The sequence below is a fragment of the Onychomys torridus genome, chromosome 5, assembly GCF_903995425.1.
Source record: "Onychomys torridus chromosome 5, mOncTor1.1, whole genome shotgun sequence".
Lineage (NCBI taxonomy): Eukaryota > Metazoa > Chordata > Mammalia > Rodentia > Cricetidae > Onychomys > Onychomys torridus.
Window position 1 is genome coordinate 75880130 of NC_050447.1, and position 23962 is coordinate 75904091.

At 37.0% G+C, this 23962-nt stretch overlaps 1 protein-coding gene across 5 annotated transcripts in view; it reads left to right on the top strand.

Moving 5' to 3' along the window:
• The window catches only part of Plxdc2 (plexin domain containing 2), a 410802-nt gene that overhangs the window by 311083 nt on the left and 75757 nt on the right, over positions 1-23962 (top strand). For all 5 annotated transcript variants that reach the window (XM_036187497.1, XM_036187498.1, XM_036187496.1 and 2 more), the window contains 2 exons: positions 4406-4501; positions 4742-4823. In XM_036187497.1, coding sequence (XP_036043390.1) covers positions 4406-4501; positions 4742-4823 — 178 coding nt within the window. The remainder of the gene's footprint in view (positions 1-4405; positions 4502-4741; positions 4824-23962) is intronic.

Here is a 23962-nt window from a genome sequence, read left to right on the forward strand (position 1 = left end):
GAAAGTTCTCCTTCAGGAACTGTAGTTAAGTTATTTCATTTAATTTTTTTATGAATGCATTGACTTTTCATCTGAGCCCACAAATGCCAAGAAAACAAGTTTTTACTTATTTAAATTGTTTTTATTTATTCAAAGCAGCTGTTTTATGTTGTTTGTAATATAAAATTTTAAAAGTCAGAGAGGACTTTCACATGAGGTTAACGTGCTATGAATTTGAACATTCATTTGGTCAATGCACACTTTCTAGCGGTCCCATTGGAACAGGATTAATTGATCTAAGCAAGTGAGAGTCAGCACAAAATGCTTTTGTATTATGCAACCAGGGAATGAAGAGCTCATCTTTGAAGACCCTTCTCTGTAACTTCCTTACTCCATACAGCATGGACATAAATTGCTAACCAGTTAGAAGTGAGGGGTATTTTTAAATTATCTTTAATACTTAATTACTTTAACTATCATGATTTGATACAATATTGGTTTTACTTTTCTGTTTTGTATTTGCCTCAAATTCATACTTTCACTTTAACAATTCTTTCCCTTATCAGTTACATAACAAATTTTGTTTTCTTTATTTTAGTATTTTATTTTTATTTCATAATTTAATTTAATTTTACATATCAGCCATGGATTCCCCTGTCCTCCCCCCTCTCACCGTCCCTCCCCCTCTTCCCCCCAGCCCACCCCCATTTCCATCTCCTCCAGAGCAAAGACTCCCCTGGGGATTCAGCTCAACCTGGTAGATTCAGTACAGGCAGGTCCAGTCCCCTCCTCCCAGGCTGAGCAAAGTGTCCCCGCATAAGCCCCAGGTTCCAAACAGCCAACTCATGCACTAAGAACAGGTCCAGGTCCTACTTCCTGGGTGACTCCTAAACAATTCAAGCTAATCAACTGTCTCACTTATCCAGAGGGCCTGATCCAGTTTGGGACTCCTCAGCTGCTGGCATAAAAACTGACATGTGGACCAATAGAATCGAATTGAAGACCCTGACATTAATCCATACACCTATGAACATATAATTTTTTGACAAAGAAGCCAAAAATGTACATTGGAAAAATTTTGTTTTCTTTACACTTTCCTACTACATAGGGAGAATTGGATTTTTAACTAGTTCTGGTCACCAGCCATATAAACATGCTGGCATGTCAATTCTCCCAACTGAATTTTGATATTGAAAACTTCCTTTTCAGTACAGTTTGTACTGCTAGGGTGTAGGCCAGACATCTAAATGATTGATCCCTTATCCTGTCTGCTGTTTTGTCCGTGCTTGTCTTGTTGAACACTTGATTCTAAAGGTGAAAAAACCCATTACTCCATTCCACTAATTTCCATTTAATGAACCCATCATTTCTCTTTTCTTTTCTCTGAAAGAAAAAAATATAATTAATGGCATAAGATTTAATAACATGGCATTTGATTTAATGACATTTCGAATGTGCATGACACGATCTTCCTCTAATTCTTGGGAGCAAAGATGTGTGCTTCCCTAGGGTCTGGAGAGCTGTGTTAGTCTAAGGGCTGTGAGGACCCCACTCTGTCCTCTCACAGCCTTGATTATAAGTCTCTGGGCAGAGGATTCCTAAACAGGGTGAGGGATTGAAGCCTGTTTGAGGATCCCTGGGTGAGGAAAGAAGGGGGGAGTGTTTCCCCCCATAGGTCTGATTTCCTTTACACATGGGAAAGTAACTTCTGACATGTGACTCCTTCACTTGAGCAATGTCCTGAAACTTGCGAAGTAGAGAGGGAATGAGAAAGAGGTATATGAGGTCTAGATGAACACACTTCCTGGTCAGCCAGATTTATTCTCCTTTATCCAACATTTGACTAATGTTTCATGGAATCACAACAGAATTAGGGGAAAAAAAGTTTGCAGTGACACATCAGAATGCTTTTCTATATGCTTCCTTTTGCAGCTCCCACTAGCTAAGTCTGTTACTACATCTTTGTGTGGGAAGCTTGTAGCTGCTGTAATAGTGTCCTGGTTTTCCTTAACTTTTTGTTTACTTTCCCTGAGCCTTCATGCTGAGAATGAATCTTGTGATGTTCATGACCTACTGTTTGCTTTAAAGAGCACTAAGTAGCCAGGGCTGGGGTCAATTTGGATTAGAAAACAAATAAGATATAATCATTTGGAACCAGTCATTAAGCATGGGCAGCACAAATAACACTGTGATAGCAGAACTTGTGTTCAACCATTCAATGAACTAAGATACTTAGTAAATGTAAGGATAAGGTAATGGAGGAAATTACCATTTCCTTCTCTTGTGAATATTTGCTTTCAAGGCAGGAAAGCAAAGCAGAATTCAGTTAATCCACTGAGGGTGGATGTGGAGAGGGTTAGGATTCCTAGAGGTTTTTCTGTATGACCACACTGTCCCTACTGAAAGGATCTGTATCAGCAAGTTATTAGCACAAAGGAGATTTAGTTGCACCAAAGGTACAGGAGGCAGAGACTGAGAGACAAAGACATGAGATAGAGGATGAGGGAGAAGGGGAAGGGAACAAGGGAGAAGAGGAAGGGATATTTGTCCCCAGAAGAGAACTAAGGACTGCCTTGCATAGAGAGGACACAGATGTAGCACATAGGAAAATGACAATTTATAAAGGAAAAAGAAGAAACCCCATGTTAGGATGAGGTGGTTAATTTTAATTGGACATATTAATTAGGTGAGCCAACAGGGGCTTTTGATCACTGGACTTCAATACTTCAATAGCTGGACCTTGGTAGTCAGCCTCAGTAGGAGGAAGTGGCCAAATACGGAAATAGCCACCTTGGTGGCTAGCTTTAAGAATGTAGTCTAATGATTTTAGCAAGGCACAGAGAATGGGAGACAAAGGTAAGGCCTGCCAGAGCTATGCCTGCCGTGCTTTTGCTGGCCAGAGTCCTTTCACCTACCCTGATGATGATGAGACTTCATCAAACCAACAGTTCAACATCTGCACACTGAGTCATAGCACCATGATATCTGATTCACAGATTTTCTCCAGTTGTTACTCTGGGAAGGTTTATTTTATTTTATTTTCTAATTTTTAATAATCCTTAACTGATGAGTATTATAGTCAATCTTAAATTTTTTAAAGTTATATAAAAGTAATTGAAGTAATAAACATTTATTTTAACATTATGGAATGTTTCCTTGAAGACATATGAGCAAAATACATTTCTGGAATCATATGAAAGCTTCTACGCTTGGCAGGGCCCACCAGTGAATAAATTCCTAATGATTTGTTTTTAACAGAGTTGTCTGAATTATGACAGAAGCAAGCATTTGGAAACTGTCATTGACTGGTGGGTCACCAAACAAAATGATTTTTATTAATTATAGTCTTGTTAAATTCATCTCCTCCCAATAGTTGGGGCAGTAGGCAGGCAATAGAACCAGCATAGAAAATGGTTTCTCCTTCCCTCCACTCCATATACCTTATTAATATCTAACTTCCTAGAGGGCTTCCCACTCATTGCTACTACCTGAAAGTTTTCAAAGTTTAATATGATATGAAAAATGTGCTGATGTGGTAGAAATCAGCTAAAATGATGGGCACTTTCCAAACATTGCTGTGAAGACATGAGAACCTTCATCCTAATAATTGTATTATAAGCCCTTATTCTTTTGACATCTAGGAACTAAATTGGGGAAAAACACATGTGAAAGAAATATGTTAGGAACTCATTCAACTTAGGTGAAGGGAAAGAGGGAGCAATCATTATCTTTTCTCCAAAATTTAGAGACTAAAGAAGATGCTGACTCCTTACCTCACAGAAGCATATCAAGAAATCATTTTTTTTTTCAAATAACAGGGTAAGGTTATCTGTCCTCAGTTATAAATGATTGAGGAGAATATATATGCTTCTTTTAATTATACAAAAAATAAATTAATTTGATTGGTGATTTTAAATTTCATCTTAAATTTTCCAGTCTCATTAACATAACGAGCTTTCCAGTGGGTGACATAGTGGACACAAACTTATCTACTCTCCCACCTATGGCAGCTCTGAGTTAAAGCTGATCCTGTGGGGAGACTGATAGTTACAAAATTAAACTCCTGTATCCTGTACATATATAACCAGAAATGGTTTTTATTGTTGATGTGGAAAGTGCAGTTTGAGATTTAAGTTATTTTCCTCAGTTAGCAGGCCTCCAACTAACTGCAACACACACACACACACACACACACACACACACACACACACACACACACCTTAGAGGCTCTTTAATAGATTTCCATATTTTGAAGGATTTGATACATGAAATCCCAATGATAAGATGATACAGTGTCTCCCACGTTAAGGCTGAAGTGGCTTTTTTTAAGGAATGGGTAGTACTTCTGTGTCTATTATTAAAATGATCTTGTTTAAAAGTAGAGAAATGTTCAACACTGGTTTTCTTTCACTTGTTATTTTTATAGATGTTCGAAGAAGAACAATTTATGAATATCACCGAGTAGAACTACAAATGTCAAAAATTACCAACATTTCAGCAGTGGAGATGACCCCACTCCCCAGTAAGTTAATTTAAGATAGTAAAGTGGGGGAAAAAATAACAAGTCTGACAATCTGATCTGTTCAATAAATTGGCTTATAATTATTGTATTCAGTATGCAATTCTAATTGGGCATGTCAAGCGTAAGTATCCTGACCCTGAGTGTGCATAGGGATGGGTAGTAATATTTAGTTTGGATAAGTAGTTTCTCTTTCCTCCATGCTGTCAATTAATCTTGAATCTATTCTCTCCTGTTTCTTAGCATGCCTCCAGTTCAATGGTTGTGGTCCTTGTGTATCCTCTCAGATTGGCTTCAACTGCAGTTGGTGCAGTAAACTTCAAAGGTAAAAGAATAATTAATAAACATGATTTTTAATTTTTAAAAGCACTTGTTACCTATACCCACTGAGTTATAAATTTTGTCAAGTGTATAGATCATGTATGCATTGTGTGTGTGTGTGTGTGTGAGTGTGTGTGTGTGTGTGTTCATATGTGTTGTATATGAGCATATAACATATAGGCATAGTTGGACAGACCAAAGTGCAAAACCATTGTGCTCAGAAAAGGAGATTTCAATATATTCATTTGTCAAATGCTTAAAATGACTAAGAACCTCCATAGTCTATAAGGCCACATCATAACATAGATTTATAATTCTCTATAGGGTTTTAAATACATGACAATGTAGGTGCTGAAGCCTTGAATGGATAGTTTCAGTCCCTATTCTGCAGAAACTATGGCATGAGGTATGTTTTCCATAGCAGGAATGTGTTCCAGTAATCACATGCACATTCTTAAAACATTCCTATCCAGTGGCTGAAAGGTCATCACTCAAAGTTACTAATGTAGGCTGAAGACGACATTACCTGACCTTCCTATGATTGGAACATGTATGTGGCTTTAGCCTTATGCTCTAATTGACTTAGAAACTTAAGATTCATAGTTTGCTGGTGTCAAAAATATTTACTGTTTTTTTTTTTTTCAATGGTAAAGGAGATGGTACAATCTCAGGAGTTTTACAGAAAATGAGCAGTGTGAAAGATATACGACACTGGGGAGCAGATTGCAGGTCCTTGAAATGATGGATGGACATACTTCCACCAAACACTTGTATAAATTAGTGACACTGAGCTGACTTAAGAAGGAATCAGTTCGATGAATACCTCCTGGTTCTGGGAAAGCAGAGGGCATTAGTTAGGTTTCTCCAGAAGAACAGAATGGATAGAATGGATTTATATTATAAAAGGGATAAATTAGATTGGCTTACACAATGTAGCTCTCAGTAGTTCAGCTATAGCTGTCTAAATGCCAAAATGACTGGGTCCAGTTGCTGGTATGCCACAAAACATAATGCCCCAGTAGCAGGGTGATTCTGAAGGCCTGGAAAATTCCTGGAAAGCAGCTGCTCTTTATTTATGATGGAAGGCCCAAGAAGCTTGGGTTTGATGGTAACAGTAGAAGTAACAATGGGATCTGTACCTCACCAGGAAACCCAAAGACAAGCAGGCATCAGTGATTTTAGTGTCATCCTGTCCTGCACATTCTAGAGAAGGGTTGTCACCCCTCTGTTAACTATTCCTGGAAAAAACCCTTCCTCACCAGCCCAGAGGTATATCTGTTAGTTGGTTCCAGATCCAACCAAATTGGTAATCAAGAGTGCCTATCTCAGGGAGCATAGCTGTAAAGGATTTAATACAGAAGACTCTTGAGATGTCACTCTGTAAGTGACTGTCATTTGCTGAACCATTGTGCACATCATGTGTGTCCAAGGTGCTTCAAACACAGCCGTGAAGAACATGAACAGGGTCCCTGCATGCAAGTGGAGTGGCAGCCTCCATCATTCAGAGACTATGAAAAGATGTCTCCCTCCAGGTGGTGTTCTTTGGTGTCTTGCTACTATAGAATATAGACTATGTCTCCTTATATCTCTGCTGCAGCATATATGCCATGCTAAAGGCATGTTAAATGCTACTGAAGGAGTAAAGATAGAATGCAACATTTTCCATGACAATGTTGGGAAATGTTTTAAATGGGCTAACTTTGGAGTAACCATGGCGGTGCTGCAGTTAGAACAATGTTGTTGATGAGAACCTTAGTTTTGTTCTCAGCTGAACGTGCTGTGCCGGCCATTTTCTTTGGGAAATTAATTTCAAATATCGAAAAGGCAACGAGGCAGTTAGCACTTTTCAAAGCAGATTTTAAATGATTTTTATATTCAGAGTGAGTAAAGCCACTGTAAATCAAGGATCAGTGGTTATATGTATATTTTGCTAAGATTTTGTACAGATCACATGCATATCAGAAGTCATTCAAATCTGTTTAGTGACCTCTGAAATGAAGACTGCTCAAAGCAATTTAACAAAAGATACTGATCAACCATCTTCATAGCACTTCAAGATCATGTTTATTGACTACCATCCTGATACATTACCATTAGAGTAAGACTTGCAGGTCTTTGTTCATTTTTTCATATTCTCTGCAGGCACGTTAAAGGCAAAGACCATGTACCCTTTATCTCCATTGCCAATAAATACCTATTGATATGATATTATCTGGCTGGTAAATAATGATTAGTTTCTGGATGAATAAATTGTGTGTAGGTTTTTCTGGAACAAAAGAGTGTTCTGGGACAGGAGACTTTCCAGTACTAAAGCAAGAAGGTCTGATGATAGCCGGCAAAAGTTGATGACCCTTATCAGTGTATGATGGTTTTCTCTGGGTTTGTTATTTGAAACAGGGACTTACTCTGTAACTCAGGGTAGCCTTGAATACTCCATCCTCCTGTAAATGAAGGCTTTGAAGACCAGCTACAAACATGCATAATGTTAACCACTTTGTAATGATGCAAAGCTACATGTTCTGACTTTTTTTTTAAAGCAATATTTTCAGTGAAAGCATACCCACATGTAGAAATCTGATTCTATTCTTGGTATTTCCATTTTGATTGAGAAATTTCTCAACCAGGTAGCAGGCATGCTGGAGAGTTTACAGATATTATATTTAAGAGTATATCTGCAGCAGAGGAAGCCAGGATAATTAGGCTAAGTACTTAGGGTTTCCAGCCCAGTGGTAAGTTTGGAAACTAAATTTGAACATGTGTGACTTCCAGCTTTGGGTCTTGCTAGCTCACCTGCTCTGTGTTGTACCTACAGGTGGATGTGTTAAACAAGCTCACTTTAAACTGGTGCATATTGATGCTGCAAGAAGATTAGATGGTTTTTCAAAATAGCATAACCAAAACATAGAGGACAGTCACAATATTCCTAAGACTTCTGTACATTATTGACAGCATAGTAAATGTGAAATGTGATTCAGAGGACCCATCGCTGACAAGCATGCATTTTTATATGTTACTGAGTCTTTTGTTCTGTTGAATATGGAGCACAGATTTAAAATATCAGATTTGGTTTCAATTTTGAGCAACCCAGTTATATTCACAGCAAAATTTGTCTCGTTAATTGGTTTAACTATGGCTCATTGCACTTTTATTTGAGTTAACTTACGCACTACATTTTACTAATTTCTCCTTGGACCTGTAAAAGTCCAAACATTACTGTCCAGCATTATTTTCCCAGACTTTAGTTCTTTTATGAGAAAACAAACAAACAAACAAAAAACAAGAGACATCTTAGATTAAGTAGCACAAATATTGCTTTGATTTCTTTAATTCCACCCTTACTTATTGCATGTGATCATTTATCCTAGACTGATAATCAGTTGCTAGTAATTTCTCAACTCTCAAATTGGACTTGCTCAAAAAATGGTTTGTTTATTTGCATTTATTCCCATTTTTGGGGAGCAAAAATTAAGACAAAACATATGCCATGGCTAGCCCAGGTTCTAAGAGTATTTGTGTTGTAGGCACACACACATAAGGAGATCCAGGATTGAAATAATTTAAAGAAAATGCTTAGCCCATGGTTTTCTAGGTAGGCTTGTATTTATTTCCTCTCTGTGAATTGATAAGACTAGAATTAATCATTTTTTAATTTTGTTTTGTTTTGTTTTTCGAGACAGGGTTTTGCTGTGTAGCTTTGGAGCCTGTCCTGTAACTCGCTCTGTAGACCAGGCTGGCCTCGAACTCACAGAGATCCACCTGCCTCTGCCTCCCGAGTGCTGGGATTAAAGGTGTGCACCACCACAGCCTGGCTCATTTTTAAAATTTTTCAATTATATTATTTATTTGACATCCTGACTACATTTTCCCCTCCCTCCTCTCCTCCTCTCCACCTCCCCAGTTCCCTCCACCCCCCACCACAATTTCACTCCTCCTCTGTTTCTATTCAGAAAAGGGCAGCCCTCTCCTGGGTATCACCAAAGCATGGCATATCAAGTTGCAGTAAGACTAAGCACCTCCCCTTTTATTAAGCCTGGGCAAGGCAATCCAGTATGAGGCATAGGTTCCCACGAACCAGCCAAGTCCTTAGGGACAGCCCTGATGAGATTGTTAGGAATCCCACAAGAAGAGCAAGCTACACAACTGTCACGTGTATGTGTAGGGCCTGGGTAGGTCACATGAAGGCTCCCGGGTTGTTAGTTTAGACTCTTTGAGTTCCTATGAGCCAGATTATTTGTTTCTCTGGGGTTTTTGTGATGTCCTTGTTCTCTCTGGCTCCTACAATCCTTCCTCCCTCTCTTCAGCAGGATTCCCTAATGGCTGTGGGTTTCTGCATGTGTTTCCATTAGTTACTGAATGAAGGATCTCTGATGACATTTGGGGCAGTCAGCAATGTGATCATAGGAGATGACCAGTTCAGGCTACATATCTATTATTGATAGGACTCTTAGCTGGGGCCCTCCTTGTAGATTCCTGAGAGTTTCCCTTGCATCAGGTTTCTACCTAACACCAAGATGCTCCCCTTTCCAGTCATTCCTTTCATTATTCTCTCCATCCCCCCACCCACAACCAGATCCCTCAAGTGCCCATCCCCATCTTCCCCCCAGCCCACCCAGGAAATTTCTTCTATTTTTCTTTCTTAGGGAGAGCCATGCATCCTCACCTTGGGCCCTCATTACCTAGCCTATCTGGGTCTGTGGATTACAGCATGATTATTCTTTACATTACAGCTAATATTCACTTATGAGTGAGTACATACTATGTCTTTCTGGGTCTGGGTTACCTCACTCAGGATGATTTTTTTTCTAGTTCCTTCCATTTGCCTGCAAATTTTAAGATTCATTGTTTTTAACAGCTGCATAATATGCCATTGTGTAAATATACCACATTTTCTTTATCCATTCTTTGGTTGAGGGACATCTAGGTAGTTTCTACATTCTGGCTATTACAAATAAAGCTGCTGTGACCATGGTTGAGCAAGTGTCATTGTAGTATGACTGAACATTCCTTGGGTATATGCTCAAGAGTGATTTAAGTGGGCCTTGAGGTAAATTGATTCCCAATTTTCTGATGGGAATCATCAGAAATGCCATGCTGATTTCCAAAGTGACTACTAGTTTGCACTCCCACCAACAATGGAGGTGTGTTCCCCTTGCTCCACGTGCTCTCCACCATCAGCTGTCATTTGTGTTTTGTTCATAGTCATTCTGACAGTTGTAAGATGAAATCTCAGAGTCGTTTTGCATTTCCCTGATGGCTAAGGATGGTGAACATTCCTTTAAATATTTCTCTGCAACTTGAGATTCTTCCGTTGAGAATTCTGTTTAGGTCTGTACCCCATTATTTATTGGATTATTTGGGGTTATTTTTTATGTCTAATTTCCTGAGTTCTTTGTATATTTTGGAAATCAGCCCTCAGTCAAATAAATCATTTTAATTTCTGCATATATCATTATTCATTCAAGAATAAAGTCTCTACTGAAGTTCCTATTCAAGACCAAACATTAAGTTGGACAGAAGGAGAGGGAGGAAGAGCGAGGATTGATTCAGTTCATTACTAGAATTTGCACTTTTGGTATGGGGAACAAATAAATATAGTGTGAATAGAATTAGTATTATTGAGAGTTACAGTAAGGGAAATAAACATTTTATTTTTTCTACAATTGTTAGCAGATATATAGAACATTTTAAGAAAAAAGATTTATTGAATTAATTTTCATTTGATTTTTAAAATTAGCCATACAAAATGGTGGTTTCATTATCATCTTCATATACATATAGATCACTGTACTTTCCTCAAATGTATACCCAATATCCGATTATACCACCTTACTCAATGTGCCAGTCCCCTTCTTCCCCAAATAGACATTTCCGTTCATGTCATATGAATGTTCATATATGTGTATATCAACATTAATATGTTTTATATGCATATTAGTCATACACTAATGGATGTTTAAATCTGTATTTTGCATGAGAGCAACATGATACTTATCTTTTGTTCTCTTTCTATAACCCTCTCCTGTTCCCCTCCTTAAACTTTTAAGAATACATTGGCCTGATCAGCCATCCTCATCTAAAAGTAAACTTTTAATCAAACTATATTTTGACTATTAAAATATTTGCTTATTTAACAATATGCCAGTTACCATATCATGCCAGATACTGATTAATTCCTGAAACATTACAACAGTCAAGTATTGGTCAAAGCTACATCTCTTGTGGAGATTGGAGTTTAATTTAATAAACTAGAAAGTGAATGAATTAAGACAGTGTCAAGTGCTCTGCTGGGCTTGACAAAGGTGGTGGTTGCTGTGACTAGCTGGACAGGAAGGACTTCTGGAAGGAAGTCGTAATGTATGCGTGCTTTGACAGGAGCCAACTCCAGCAATGTGAAAGCCAAGTCTTCCTCAGAAAGAATGTCCTTGCCAGGGTCTGCACTGGGTTCAAACATGACTGTTGAGGAAATGAAGCAAATGAGGGGCAGCACTGGAGGCTGGGTGTGGAGATGAGAGTGAGGGTTTGGCCCTAGTGGTGGTCCTATTCTCAGTCTAACGAAAAGCCTTTGGGTTCTGTAACTTAAGGCAGAGGAGAGTTGTGATTTTATTATATTTTATAAACATAACTGGAAGCTCAAAGAAAATATTGTCTCAGTTGTTTGTGGAGTGAATTACAATGAAAAGGAAGAGAGAGGGAGAGCATGCATATTCTCTGAGAGGATTTCTAGTAACAGTATCTGCCACTGAAGAGTCTCTAGTGCACAGGGTGAGGCATTCCAGTGTATGTATGTTTTTATTTTGGATTCATGAGTTAAACTCTTGCTACCTGGAATTGAGGGCAAGAGGAAACAGTGAAGAATAATTCACCTAATATAAGCTTTTTTATGGAGCAGTCTGCTTGTTGAAATTTCTCCCACAGTGCCACACATATTGTCCAGCCTGAAGTAAATACCCATGCATATGTTTAGACTGAATTATGAAAACAATTGAGCCTGGAAAATTCCAATTTTCTTAGACTTTCAATTGTTCCTTTGAATTGGTAATAACCATTGTTTTTGTCAACATCATCCCAGTTGCTGTAGAAAGAGCTATCAGTCTGATGATGCATTCCATAAAATGTCAAAATTCACAATTAGTATGGTATACAATTAATTGATATTGTGATTTCTTTTTGTGTTTCAAATTAAAGAAATCAGTATTGATGAGACTTAGGGAATAATTATATTCTATACCACCATCCATTCAAGTAACAAACAGAATAATATACCTCCATAAATTATACAGACCTGTATAACAGTTATATAACATATTTATACTTAAGAAATGAATGATAATGGAGAAATATGTTTCCCAGAAACTTCTGTGTACTTTTTCTATCTTGCATGAAATACATGAAAATGTCAAAATAAAATACATTATCTTGTATAATATGTTTATATATGAAACACAATTATTATAATCTTGAATTTAACTTGACTGATTGGACAACATAAGGATCAGAAAGAAAAGACATATAATTTTAGCTAGAAGAGTTAAACAGATTTTATAATCCATGTTCAAATATTCTGATTTCTTTCAAGTTGAAATCACCTCTATTTTTTCACCAGAGGGACTGAATTACTGTTTTGACAGCTCAAAACTTTGTTTATATATATATATATACACTGAGTATGTCTGGTTAAAGATATGAAATATGACTCTATTTATAGCTCTAAAAGTTTTCATGTTGATAGGTGCTATTTGTTCACTGAAATATCAAATATAATGAAGCATCTAAAGAAAGACCAGTCACAGTGCTCCTTGTAATCTTTACTTGGTCATCATGGACAGGAAAGGAGAGAACCGATGCCATTTTTTTATTGAAGGCACCAAACATGAAGCTTTAATTATATGTAACAACAACAATGTGTAAGTTGCTCATGTGTCTAGGACTGGAGACCAAGTAGACCTGGTACTGACTGAAACTGTGTTGTATTCTCTACTAAGTGCATTGGTCTTTCTGGTACATCAGGAGCTACTGTCTGTCCAGCCACATTTTAAAGCATTCACGATTAAGGGAGCACTTCAGAGTTCTTTAAAAGAGTAAAAAATGCCCATATCTCTGCTGGAATGGGCCACGTAGTATGGCCTTGAAGAAGTTAGACTGTCAGGGTGGGTGCATAGCGGCAAAGACAATTAACAATTAATGCTGGACAAAGCAATAAAACTTTGTTCACCAGCTAAAAATGTGAAATTAATATGTCACCAAGATATGTCTGATTCCAATATGCTTTAAATCCAAATGACCCCAATTTTCAATCATTATCAACTGAGTGTTCGATAAGAACAGGTACAGAAGCCTATCAAAATGCAGGTCTGTGTGCTACCCAGGAAGGTGTTCATATTTAATGGTCCAAGTTGCAGCCTAGGATTTCAGGTTTGTAATAAACCTCTTTAGGTATCCTGAGGTAGTATGAGAAAAACATGGTGGAAATGCTGTTTCATATATGTGCACTAAGAATCTTATAAGCTTTTTCAAACTTTATTTTTGATATTAGAATATAATTACATTTCTCCCCCCCCCCCCACTTAATGGCTTTGCCAAAGTTGTGTGAAACAGTGATTTCTAATTTGAAAGAGAGATCTACTACAGAAATAAATTATGTAAATAAAAATATTTGCTGCTAGCCAGATGAAGGCTAATTTTAATTGTCAACTTGACACAATCCACATCACCTGGAGAGAATCTCCATGTTGGATTTTCTAGATCAGGTCAGTGTGGAATTATCTTGACTGTGCTAATTGATATGGGAAAGCCCTGAACACTGTGGGAGACACCACTCCCTAGGCTTGGGTTACTGAACTATATAGGAACAGAAAGGGCAAACTAAGCCCTGGAGGCAGGCATGCATGTATTCATTCATATTCTTGACTATGAATGTGGCTAAGTACTTCAATTCACAGTCACCTTAAAATTCCCCACTTTGATGGACCTGTAATTGTGAGCAAAAATAAACCCTTTAACCCCTAAGTTATGTTTTGTCAGGTTGTTTTATAATAAAACAGCAGGTGCTATGGCAATCACCAATATTCCCAAGAACTGGGAATTTGGGAGGCAGAGAAGATCTGGAATGTGAGGGTGATTTGGGCTCCATAATGATACACTGCCTCAAAAAAAAATGTCAGCAAAATATTTTTAAAATATATTAGCAGTTCCTGAAGAAGAGTTTGACTTCAAAAAAGAGGAAGAAGTTTCTGGAGAAACTTTATATATAATAAATAAATCAGTTAAAATCATTGGAACATATTTTATTTCTGAGCTTTGATAGTATTATTGCTACTAAAGTGGCCATTCATTTTTCTAAGGGAAGCATTGTACTTGAAGAAATGTACTCTAGCTGCGATAAAATGTTTTGAGCCACAAAACCTAAGGGTAATAAATTGAATTTTTATTTTATTTTTGTCTAGATCCCTTTATAATAATTGTTCTTAAAGAATCTCAGTAAACAGTTTCAAAGGGTGTTGAGTTTGAGAGGGACACCAAAATGGATTACTGGGAAGTAAGGAGTTTACTTGAAAAGTTATTAATGCTATTTGCAAACACAGATGGAGAGGCAGCATTTTGGAGGGGGCTACAAGGAGAGTTAAGGCTCTAACACTAGGGACAGACAAGCATGGAGGAGTACATGAAGAGAGAGATGTAAACCCAGTTGGCAGAATGGGTATCTTTTTATGCGCTTTATATATCTGATGATGAAGGGATGTTTCCAGTTCAAGTCTGCAACCATACTCTCTGATTTCTGGACATGAGGCAGGCAAAGGACTAGGGAACAAAGTGTGTAAACTCAGTTTCCGGGTGAGAGATCTGGTCACCTGGAAGTCTCTTAGCTAAGGACAATGCCTCCTGAGTGTGATAATTAGTATCTGTAAAAGAGAGGGAGCAGCAGCAGCATAATTCTAACATGAATTGGTTAACTGAAGCAGCTTAAACAAAATTGTTTTTTAAATAAGAAAGTCACTGCCTTATCTGGTATTCCACCTCTTCTAACTTGTGCTCTGACCATATAACAGGGCAATGGTATTTTACATGAAAACATTTTGAAGTAGCTTCAAAAACAGAGAAAATAATTGAAAAATATTTAACATTCTAGTAACAGGACTTCTCCTTGGGGAATGAGGTTGGAGTAATTCAGTGGGTACCACTATTCACTTCGCTGTATTTCTTTTTGTAAGTTTTGAGTCTTTACTATATATGTAACATGTTAATCCATCAAGAAACAAAGCAAATCTTCCCAAGGAGGAGTGAAAACAGCATACTAAAAGTGTATTAGGATTGTTACTTCAAAAACTCAACAGTTAAATTTCTTAAGCAAAGAGTTAATGCCCTCTGCACATCTACATCTCTTTCTGCTGCAAAGATTCTGTTAGATTCGCTTGTCTTTTGAATATAGAATGCATGTGATTATTTTCTCTTCTTTAAAATATAAAATATAGTGTTGAAAAGTGTGTATTTGCACATACCCATCATATATTCTACATTTTGATTTCTGTTTCCCCTGGTTGTTGCTTCTCTGTCAGAATCAGGGAAAGATATGAATACAAAAGAGAAGTCATTTTCCTTTTTTTCTGAATTCCAAATAAGTACATGCTGATCAACATCTGCTGATATTCAAGTACCACTTGAAGACATCAAGGAATTCTCCTAAATTGTTTTTTATTTCCAGTTGACAAACACTGTATTTGCTCTCCATCTGAGCACCATTTGGCTAACTATAGAGAAAAATCTGTCCTGCTATTTACCATCATGTGTGTTTGTAACAGTTTTATTTCAAGACTGTTCAATGATTTGAAAGTTTTGTTTACATTAACCCACCATGAGTTTATAATTCAGATGGCTATACTTTTAACACATTCTGTCTAATGAACAGATAAGGAATTTCTTAAAAAGGAACATTTTAATGTTAAATTTAATTCTAATCTGTTAGCTTGTTGGCTTTAATAAGATATTGAGTTCCCCTGAAATAACTAAAAGTTAATTGTCTAATAATGAAATTATGTATGCTCAATTTTATAAAAAAAAGTAAGTGCTAAACTATTATGGGAAGAAAAATGTAATCCTTAAAGAAAAAGAAAATAATCATTTTAAAAGAAAAGTTTATAGTAGTCATCTGCTAAAACAGCAGACACAAGTATTGAATACTGATGAGCCTTAGGCTGACAATATTCTCTTGGAAAGGATGATATGATGCTTAATGAAAACAATAGCAAGAATTGTTCATAGTGTGTTTGCCTCATTGGGAATCTCATGTGAAGATTCAGAACATGACATGATGATACTCAAGCCAACACTTCAATATTTATATAAAATATAAAACATTATTAAATTATTCTCTCATTTTTTTTTACATTTCATTAAAATGTATCCTCTAGCAAAACCAGAATATGACAATTTCATAATCCTTGAAAGGAACATTATCCTCATTTCATTTCTGTTGTTGTGATGACAAAAACACAGGAAAGTACAGATTTACTTCTCTTACAATTGCAGATTCTGGGCTGTCACTGGAAGACACAGCAGCAGGGACCTTGAGAGAGTTGCTTATGCCACATTACTAGAGAAGAGCAGAGAGAAACAAATACATACACGAGTAGCATTCTATCTTTTCTTTTGAGAATCCAAACCAGGGAATGGTACTGTCCACTTTTATGAAATTTAGTAATTCATCAATGCATGTACTAATCCCACTGTTTTTTGGTAGTTCTGGTAGTTCTAGAAACTTCTAGATATTAGCTTCAAGGTATATATCTTCATAAAATTGCACAGCAATCTGAGAAGTCTAGGATCCATTTTAGGGGAAACATGAAGTTTAGTAGTTGAATAAAGATCAGCGTTCTTTCATTCCCTCTCTAGAGTTTTATAGAAATAACTGGGAGACTCTGGAGAATCATGAGACTCATTTTTTTCTCTCTTTCCTAAAAAGCTACATTTCTTTTTATCATCCCAGCTCTTGATTTCTCTTTTCTGTGACAATTCACAGCAAAGGGAGAACTTTTTATTCGCTGCATAAATCGTATCCTTAACTATAACAATTTCTGAAGATTGGTTCTCTTAAAAGTACACAGGCTTATATTCCTAATGCAATGCCTTGTGATCCCCCAAAGAAGACCTCAGTACTGCCCTGTGCCCCAATGAGAATGTATCTATCTCTCTTCTGGACTCTTGTAACACATAGGTTTAATTTAGTATTGTTTGTATTTTCTTCTGTTGCTATTTCTGCTAAACTACAGAGAGGACAGGGAGGCTGAAGGGTAGGAATGCCATATACAATGACATTTTATTTTATTTTATTTTATTTTATTTTTGAGCTGAGGATCAAACCCAGGGCCTTGCGCTTGCTAGGCAAGCACTCTACCACTGAGCTAAATCCCCAACCCAACATAGACATTTTAAAAGCAATTATAATAACTAACTTTTGCTCTATGTGTATTCTGAATCATACATCTCCTGAAACATTTCCTGCTAATAATGTCTATCAGTTTGATGGTCCCATTAGTCTTCACAGTTATGGAAAAAGTTGATAAACTTGATATCATCTTGTTTGATAAATTAAGTAAATGAGAATTAAAGAATTGGAACATAGGTAACAAAAAAGTAATTAGTAGAGCAAGGATTTAAAAAAAAATAAATACAGGGTGTGCATTTGGAGAGATGAAAAACAAATAATAGTTAGGGTTAAAACTTTAGCACAGATGACATTCCCAAGTATGTCCATAGGCTATTCAGGCAATCCTAAACAGAGGACTAAGTGCCCACTTGGCTTCTGGAGAAAGTACTGTTAGCCTACTGACACTATGTAGTCAGAAGATTTTTTTTGTGTCCCTGTTTGCTGGTAGTCGGAACAAATCTTTTTTACTCACCTCCCCCAAGTAAACACACAGTGGCTTATCTTAATTAAAACTGCTCAGCTATTAGTTTAGGCTTTATACTGACTAACTTTTTGCCAAGATTTACTTTCTCTCCATAATTTGTCAATGTCCTCCTTAATTAAAGGTACGACAATTTCTGCTTGGTCTATTCCTACTAATTGACAAAGTCTCAATTTTCCTTTTCAAATCAAGTTAGAGATCTTTTTCTCATAACTTTTTAATTTTTTACTCCATTTATTTGGCAGATAGAGGAACTTTGGATGATTGTCCAGGCAGGCAGCAGTCTCTGTCATTCTAGATTTTTGGAAGTTACTTACAATGCTTTTCCTGTTTACTTATGTAATATTGTATCCTTCTGAGGTCTTTGATGTAGTTGAAGACTGATAGTTATAATTTTCCTTAGTTATGATAAAAGATAAGTTAGATATAATACTTTAGACTAATAAATATAGAATAAATAGTATATTTTCTTTAAATTTGACAACTATGGATGGACTGGCTATTGTAACTGTAATTCTTCCTTGATAACTCTTTTGTTATATATAATTTTACTACGTTAAAGTTAAAACTTTCTTTTTTAATTAAACAGAAAAGGAGAGGTGCTATGGGGTGTTCTGTATGCTGTGAATATGTGTTGCTCTGATTGGTCAATAAATAAAATGGTGATTGGCCAGTAGCCAGGCAAGAAGTATAGGCAAGTAAAGCAGACAAGAAGAATTCTGGGAAGAGGAACGCTGAGTGAGGAGATGTCAGCCCACCATCCAGGAAGCAGCATGTAATGGTACACAAGTAAAGCCACAGAAAACATGACGACATATGGATTAACAGAAATGGGCTGAGTTTAAATGTAAGAGCTAGTCAGTAGTAGGCCTGAGCTAATAGCCAAAGAGTTATAATTAATATAAGCCTCTGTGTGGACCAGGTAGGACACAGAAAAAATTTCAACTACAACACTAACCACTGTCCAAAGCATATTGGAAGACTTGGTCATTATAAAGCATTTTGAAGATACAGAGTTGTTGTTTCAATTGTAGTTGGGATTATGTTCATGCAAAATGCAGGATTTGCAAGGTAAGAGTTTTAATGAAAACTAACTATCACAGATGAAGTAAGTAATACAGATAGTAAGTCCATAGTATTCTCATGGGTTAAAAAAAAAATCAAGATTTGAAAATAATCGATTTAAAGCCTATGCTTTGAAAAGAGTATATGGAAACTTCATTTTGTATGGGAGAATTATGCCTATTATGCTTTGCTATGTTTCATTTTCTACACATTTATCAGAATGTGGAGCATCAGTTTGCCACTGCCTCTACTCATAAAATGAAGCATTCAGTCTATGCAAAAAGACAGTATTTTGGGTGCTAAAATGCTGTGGAGACTTCAGTTATGACTGTGTAGTCATTAACTGAGCTACTTGAAGTCATAAAGTATGTATATTCAGAGATGGCTTTCTTATAGAAAATTTGTCTAACAAGGTTCATTGAAAACAGACACTGCAGGCGTGAGGACAAGGCACTGTATGAAGGGAAAGCATCATATCTCTCCAAAGAAACATGCTGGGTTCTTCAGGACAAGCCAGACTGAGGCTTGTCCATCTCCCCATTCAGCCATTTTCTCCTTTCCTTCTCACACCTGGTATATTTGCCTAGAAGAAATTGCACGGTCATCCTACCAAACGCTGTTCTACTGACCTCCTCTCCACTCCTTGCTGTTGTCTGAGTTTGCCATGTTTGGTGCACTCAGTATTTAGGCAGCACCAAATGCTGCACCACATTTACCTTCCATGTAGGAGACGCTATGTGGCCCACACATCTAGACAAATTGCTTTCTGACCTTTTATGAAGGACATTTAATCAACATGTTGGTTAATAAGCAAAATGTCCGTTCACATCAAATTTGGAAACAAATATTGAGTCTGGTTTTGATGGGCTTGATGAAGTATGCAGTGATGCCATATAAATAAAACAGGACATGAAGGAAAATGAGGTCTTCAGGGGATATGGGAAAGGCAGGGAAGAGAAAGTAATGGAATAGATGTGATGTAAGGGAAAGAGAATGCCTATTTAGTAGAAAGAAAGGGTCTAGAAGAGTTCTGCAGAGAGGAGAACAAATAAAATATAAGAAATTATGTAATGCCATAAAAAACTCGTTATAGTGCATGCTAACTTAAAACAAGAATAAACAAAGCTGGAGAGGAACTGCCCAGCTTTGAGTGTTTCCATTAACATGCCCAGCTTTGAGTGTTTCTGTTAACACGAAGTGACATTGGCTATCTTATGAAGTGGAAAATTGCTTCACACTCAAATTCTTAAAAACCTTCCTCTTTTTGCTCTCTTTAATAAGACACAGAACACTGATAAACATGAGCTGCATAAAGACTCCAATAGAATTAGCATTTAATAATTTGATACTTTATATGCCCAACAAGACTGATGTAGAATAAAGTTACGAAATATGGAAGAACACACTCTTCTATGACCAAAGTTATTCCTTAAAATAGGAGTTTACTACTGTGTTGTGGGCCATCTGTCCACTAAGAATCTTGGTCTTGTGGATGTTAGACCCTTTCCAAGCCTTTTAGATGGGTCCACAGATGGATAATGAGGAGATCAGAAAAAAAAATTTTTCCAAAAGAAAACCAAGTTTTCTATATTCTACAATCACGACTAAAAGTGTACAGCAAAGATCTTTGGAAACAAGTGGGGGTAAAGTGTGTTTTGTGCTCCATGAGGGCTGGAGTGCAGATCATCTGACCTATGTAAAAGCTGGTGAGTGTGGCAACTTGCCTGCAAACCTAGGACCCGGAGGCATAAGCAGGGACTCTCTGGAGCCAGTTCCCTAGCCAGAGTGTCAAAATTTGTACTCTGGAGTCAGCAAGAGATCCTGCTTCAGAAAATAAGGTGGAGAGCCACCAAGCAGGGCAACCACCATCAACTTCAGACCTCCATAGGCACTTACACATATGTGAGCTAACACACATGTAAACATGTGTGCACACACCCATGCATACCAAATATACATATCTGTGCAAGACACAAATAAAGAAAAATGATCCATCTTTACTTTGAGGCATGAGATCAAACTCAGGACCTTATAAATGCTGAACAAGTGTTCTACCACTGAAGGACCCAATCTCCACCCCTTCTTACTTTCTAAGCATTGAAACTACAGCTTAAAATTCAAGAGATGAATTGAATTTCACATACACACATGTGGACACAAAAACATATGCAATATAATATCTGACATTCATATATACCTAAGTATGCAATTCAAATTTCTCTGACATGATACTTCTTAATAAGGAAATAACCTTGGTAACATTGCATCAATTTCTAATAAGCATGAGAAAAATTTTTCCATAAAAGTTATTTATTTATACTTACAATAGTATCTCTTTAAATCTTTAATCCCAGGCAGATCTCTGTGAGTTCGAGGCCAGCTTGGGCTACCAAGTGAGTCCCAGGAAAGGCGCAAAGCTACACAGATAAATCCTGTCTCGAAAAAAACAAAAAAAAAAAAAAAAAAAAAAGAAAAATGAATATTTTCATGTTGAATGGTTAGTGTAACTAAATGTTGACAATTATATATACTTATGAAAAGAAATTTAACAGAAATGTTAGAAAAGTTATCTCAGCTATATAATCTCTTAATGCATATAAAATTGAAATTCTGAGAGGTTTTCCAGAAATATTTTAATATTGTTTATTATTACTTGTGAGTGTACATATACATCTGTCTGTGTGTGTGTGTGTGTGTGTGTAAAATGAGTAGCCACCATAGGACAACTTTTGGGAGTCTATTCTCTCCTTACACCCTGGGTTTCAGAGATCAAATTCAGGTTATCAAACTTTAGCAAAAAAGAGCATTTGGCCATGGAGGCATCCTATAACACAGGAGTTTGTATTTTCTAATGGTTATGATTGTCTAGCATTAAATACAGCAATAGTAGGAATCTACTTGCTTTCTCTTATTCCCTGGTAGTTATATATCAAATGAGCTCATATTGCTTGTCTGAAAGATTTAATGACACTGTAAAATATGATAAGGAGTCTGTATTAATTAATGAGCAGAGTGTCCAAGAGAATCAATGACATGGTTTTCAAACTTGTTCTTCTTAAGTAGGAGGAACACTTTGAAAGTGGAATTCCAGACACACAGCAGACAAAACTAAATAAACTCTCTTGAGTACAGCCCAATGGGGACTCACAGCCAAGCCTTCTTGCTTTAGCTCCCAACTTCTGAAGTCCTTGAGAAAACATAACCTGAACTCTGACATTGGGAGAAAATCAGTGATAAATTCACACTTGCTCAGTGAAAACCCTTCCAAAGCTGCACAGTCCTTCCTGGAGATCATCTGTGAGGATTCGAGCCACCTAGGATTCACCATGCTGTCTCTACTAGTAACTGAAAGGCCAGGGGAGGAAAAGGGCATCTGTTTTCTGACAGTGGGAAATAAGGATGCTTTCTTTTATCCCCAAATATTCCTTTCCCCCATTGTTTATGGCTCAAAATGGGATTCAAATTCAGGCTAGAGTTCTGAGAATCTGGACAATACAGCCTGTCCATTTTTCTGCCAATTTCAACAGCCCAAGGGAAATTCTGAGACTTTCCATCAGTAAAATAATAAATTAGGATGAGGTTTTTTTCCTTTGAAGAGACCATCATTGCAAAGTGATCTTGCAGCCCTTGCTTGAGTCCAGCTTTGTTCTTGACAAGCTGAGGGTGAGTTGAATCACACATTATCAGTGCTTCTGAGGAATGCAGACAGCCCAAGAACAGAAAACATGAAGCTAAGTACTGCTGAGTCAAAATTTATAGACAAGGAGAGTGTTTTATTAGGCACAGCAAACTTATACTTCCAGATTTTACATTCCTTTTTCAGAACCATTGACATGACAAAGGCCATTCTCAGCCCACTAAATATTCACTCTCATGCAGGGGGCTGTGCAGCTTACCAGGGGCATTTGGATTAAAGCTGGGAATTTTTAAGAAGGAATGTCAGAAATGGAATCCTGAAACTTCTGGAAGTAGACTGTTCCTCAGTGTCTGCCTCTGTGGCCCTCCACCAAGGGGGTCGGACCTGCTTCCTCTCTTCAAGACACAGTGTTTCTTTATGTTCCACCAAAATAGGAAAGTTAGATTCTAGAAAGGAAATGTTTGATTCCAGAAGAATTCGTTCACCCAGAAGTGAGGATTATTTTTTTGTCTCAGTTCTGTCTCTCTGGCTTTACTGAGGAAGGAAGCGGGAGTCTTTTCAGGTCTTGCCTTGCATTGTGTGGATTTTCCTTTTTGCATTGTGTTACATCATTTTTAATAGGCACTTTAGAAGGAAGGTAGAGGTATTAAATACCATATTTATTGTAAACCTACTATGCAAAGTGATAAGGCAGTTCTTAACCTACATTAATTCATTTATTCCTTATAAGAGCCCAGCCAAGACAGATTTTATACTCTCCATTTTCACAAAATTCCATCTCTCTGTTAACCATGTTAATGTTCAGAGATCACCACAGCTAGCAGAGCCAAAAACTGATTCCAGATTTGTGAGGGCAATTTTAATATTTATTATCTATTATTTTATTGTATGTGTAAAAGTGTCTTGCACATATGACTGTATACCATGTGCATGCAGTACCTGTGTAGGCCAGAGAAGAAGATTGAATCCCCTAGAACTTGAGATACAGATGGTTGTTAGCTGCCATATGGGTTCTGAGACACAAACCTGGGGCATCTTACAAGAACAGTCAGTGCTTTTAACCATGGAACCACTCATCCAGTCCCTCACATATGCAACTTGAAAACTCCCACTCCTTCCAGTAAGTTGTATAGTCCTGAGGTTTTGCAATAGTCAAATAAGAATTACTGTGAAGACTATTGATGATGAGAATTTTGTAGTGGACAATTGTTGATTGGAGTTCAAGTCAGGATTTTAATGCACACCCAAACAAGTGTCAGAGGACCTCCACTATTTCTTCTCCCTGTGAAAGTCACAGAGAACAAGGCCGTATTTTCCCCTGAAATGCATGTTAAAATTGTTAATCAAATAGATAATCATTAACTCATAGCTTGTTGACTCAAGAGACTTTGGCTACTTTGTCTTGGAATGAGAGTAAACTATGCAATATAGACTATTTTTATGTATTGCTACTCTATATTAAATCAAATAATTATATTTCAATATTCTATATTGATAGAATGTTTTTCTCTTTTTAAATGATTTTATTCATTCATTCAT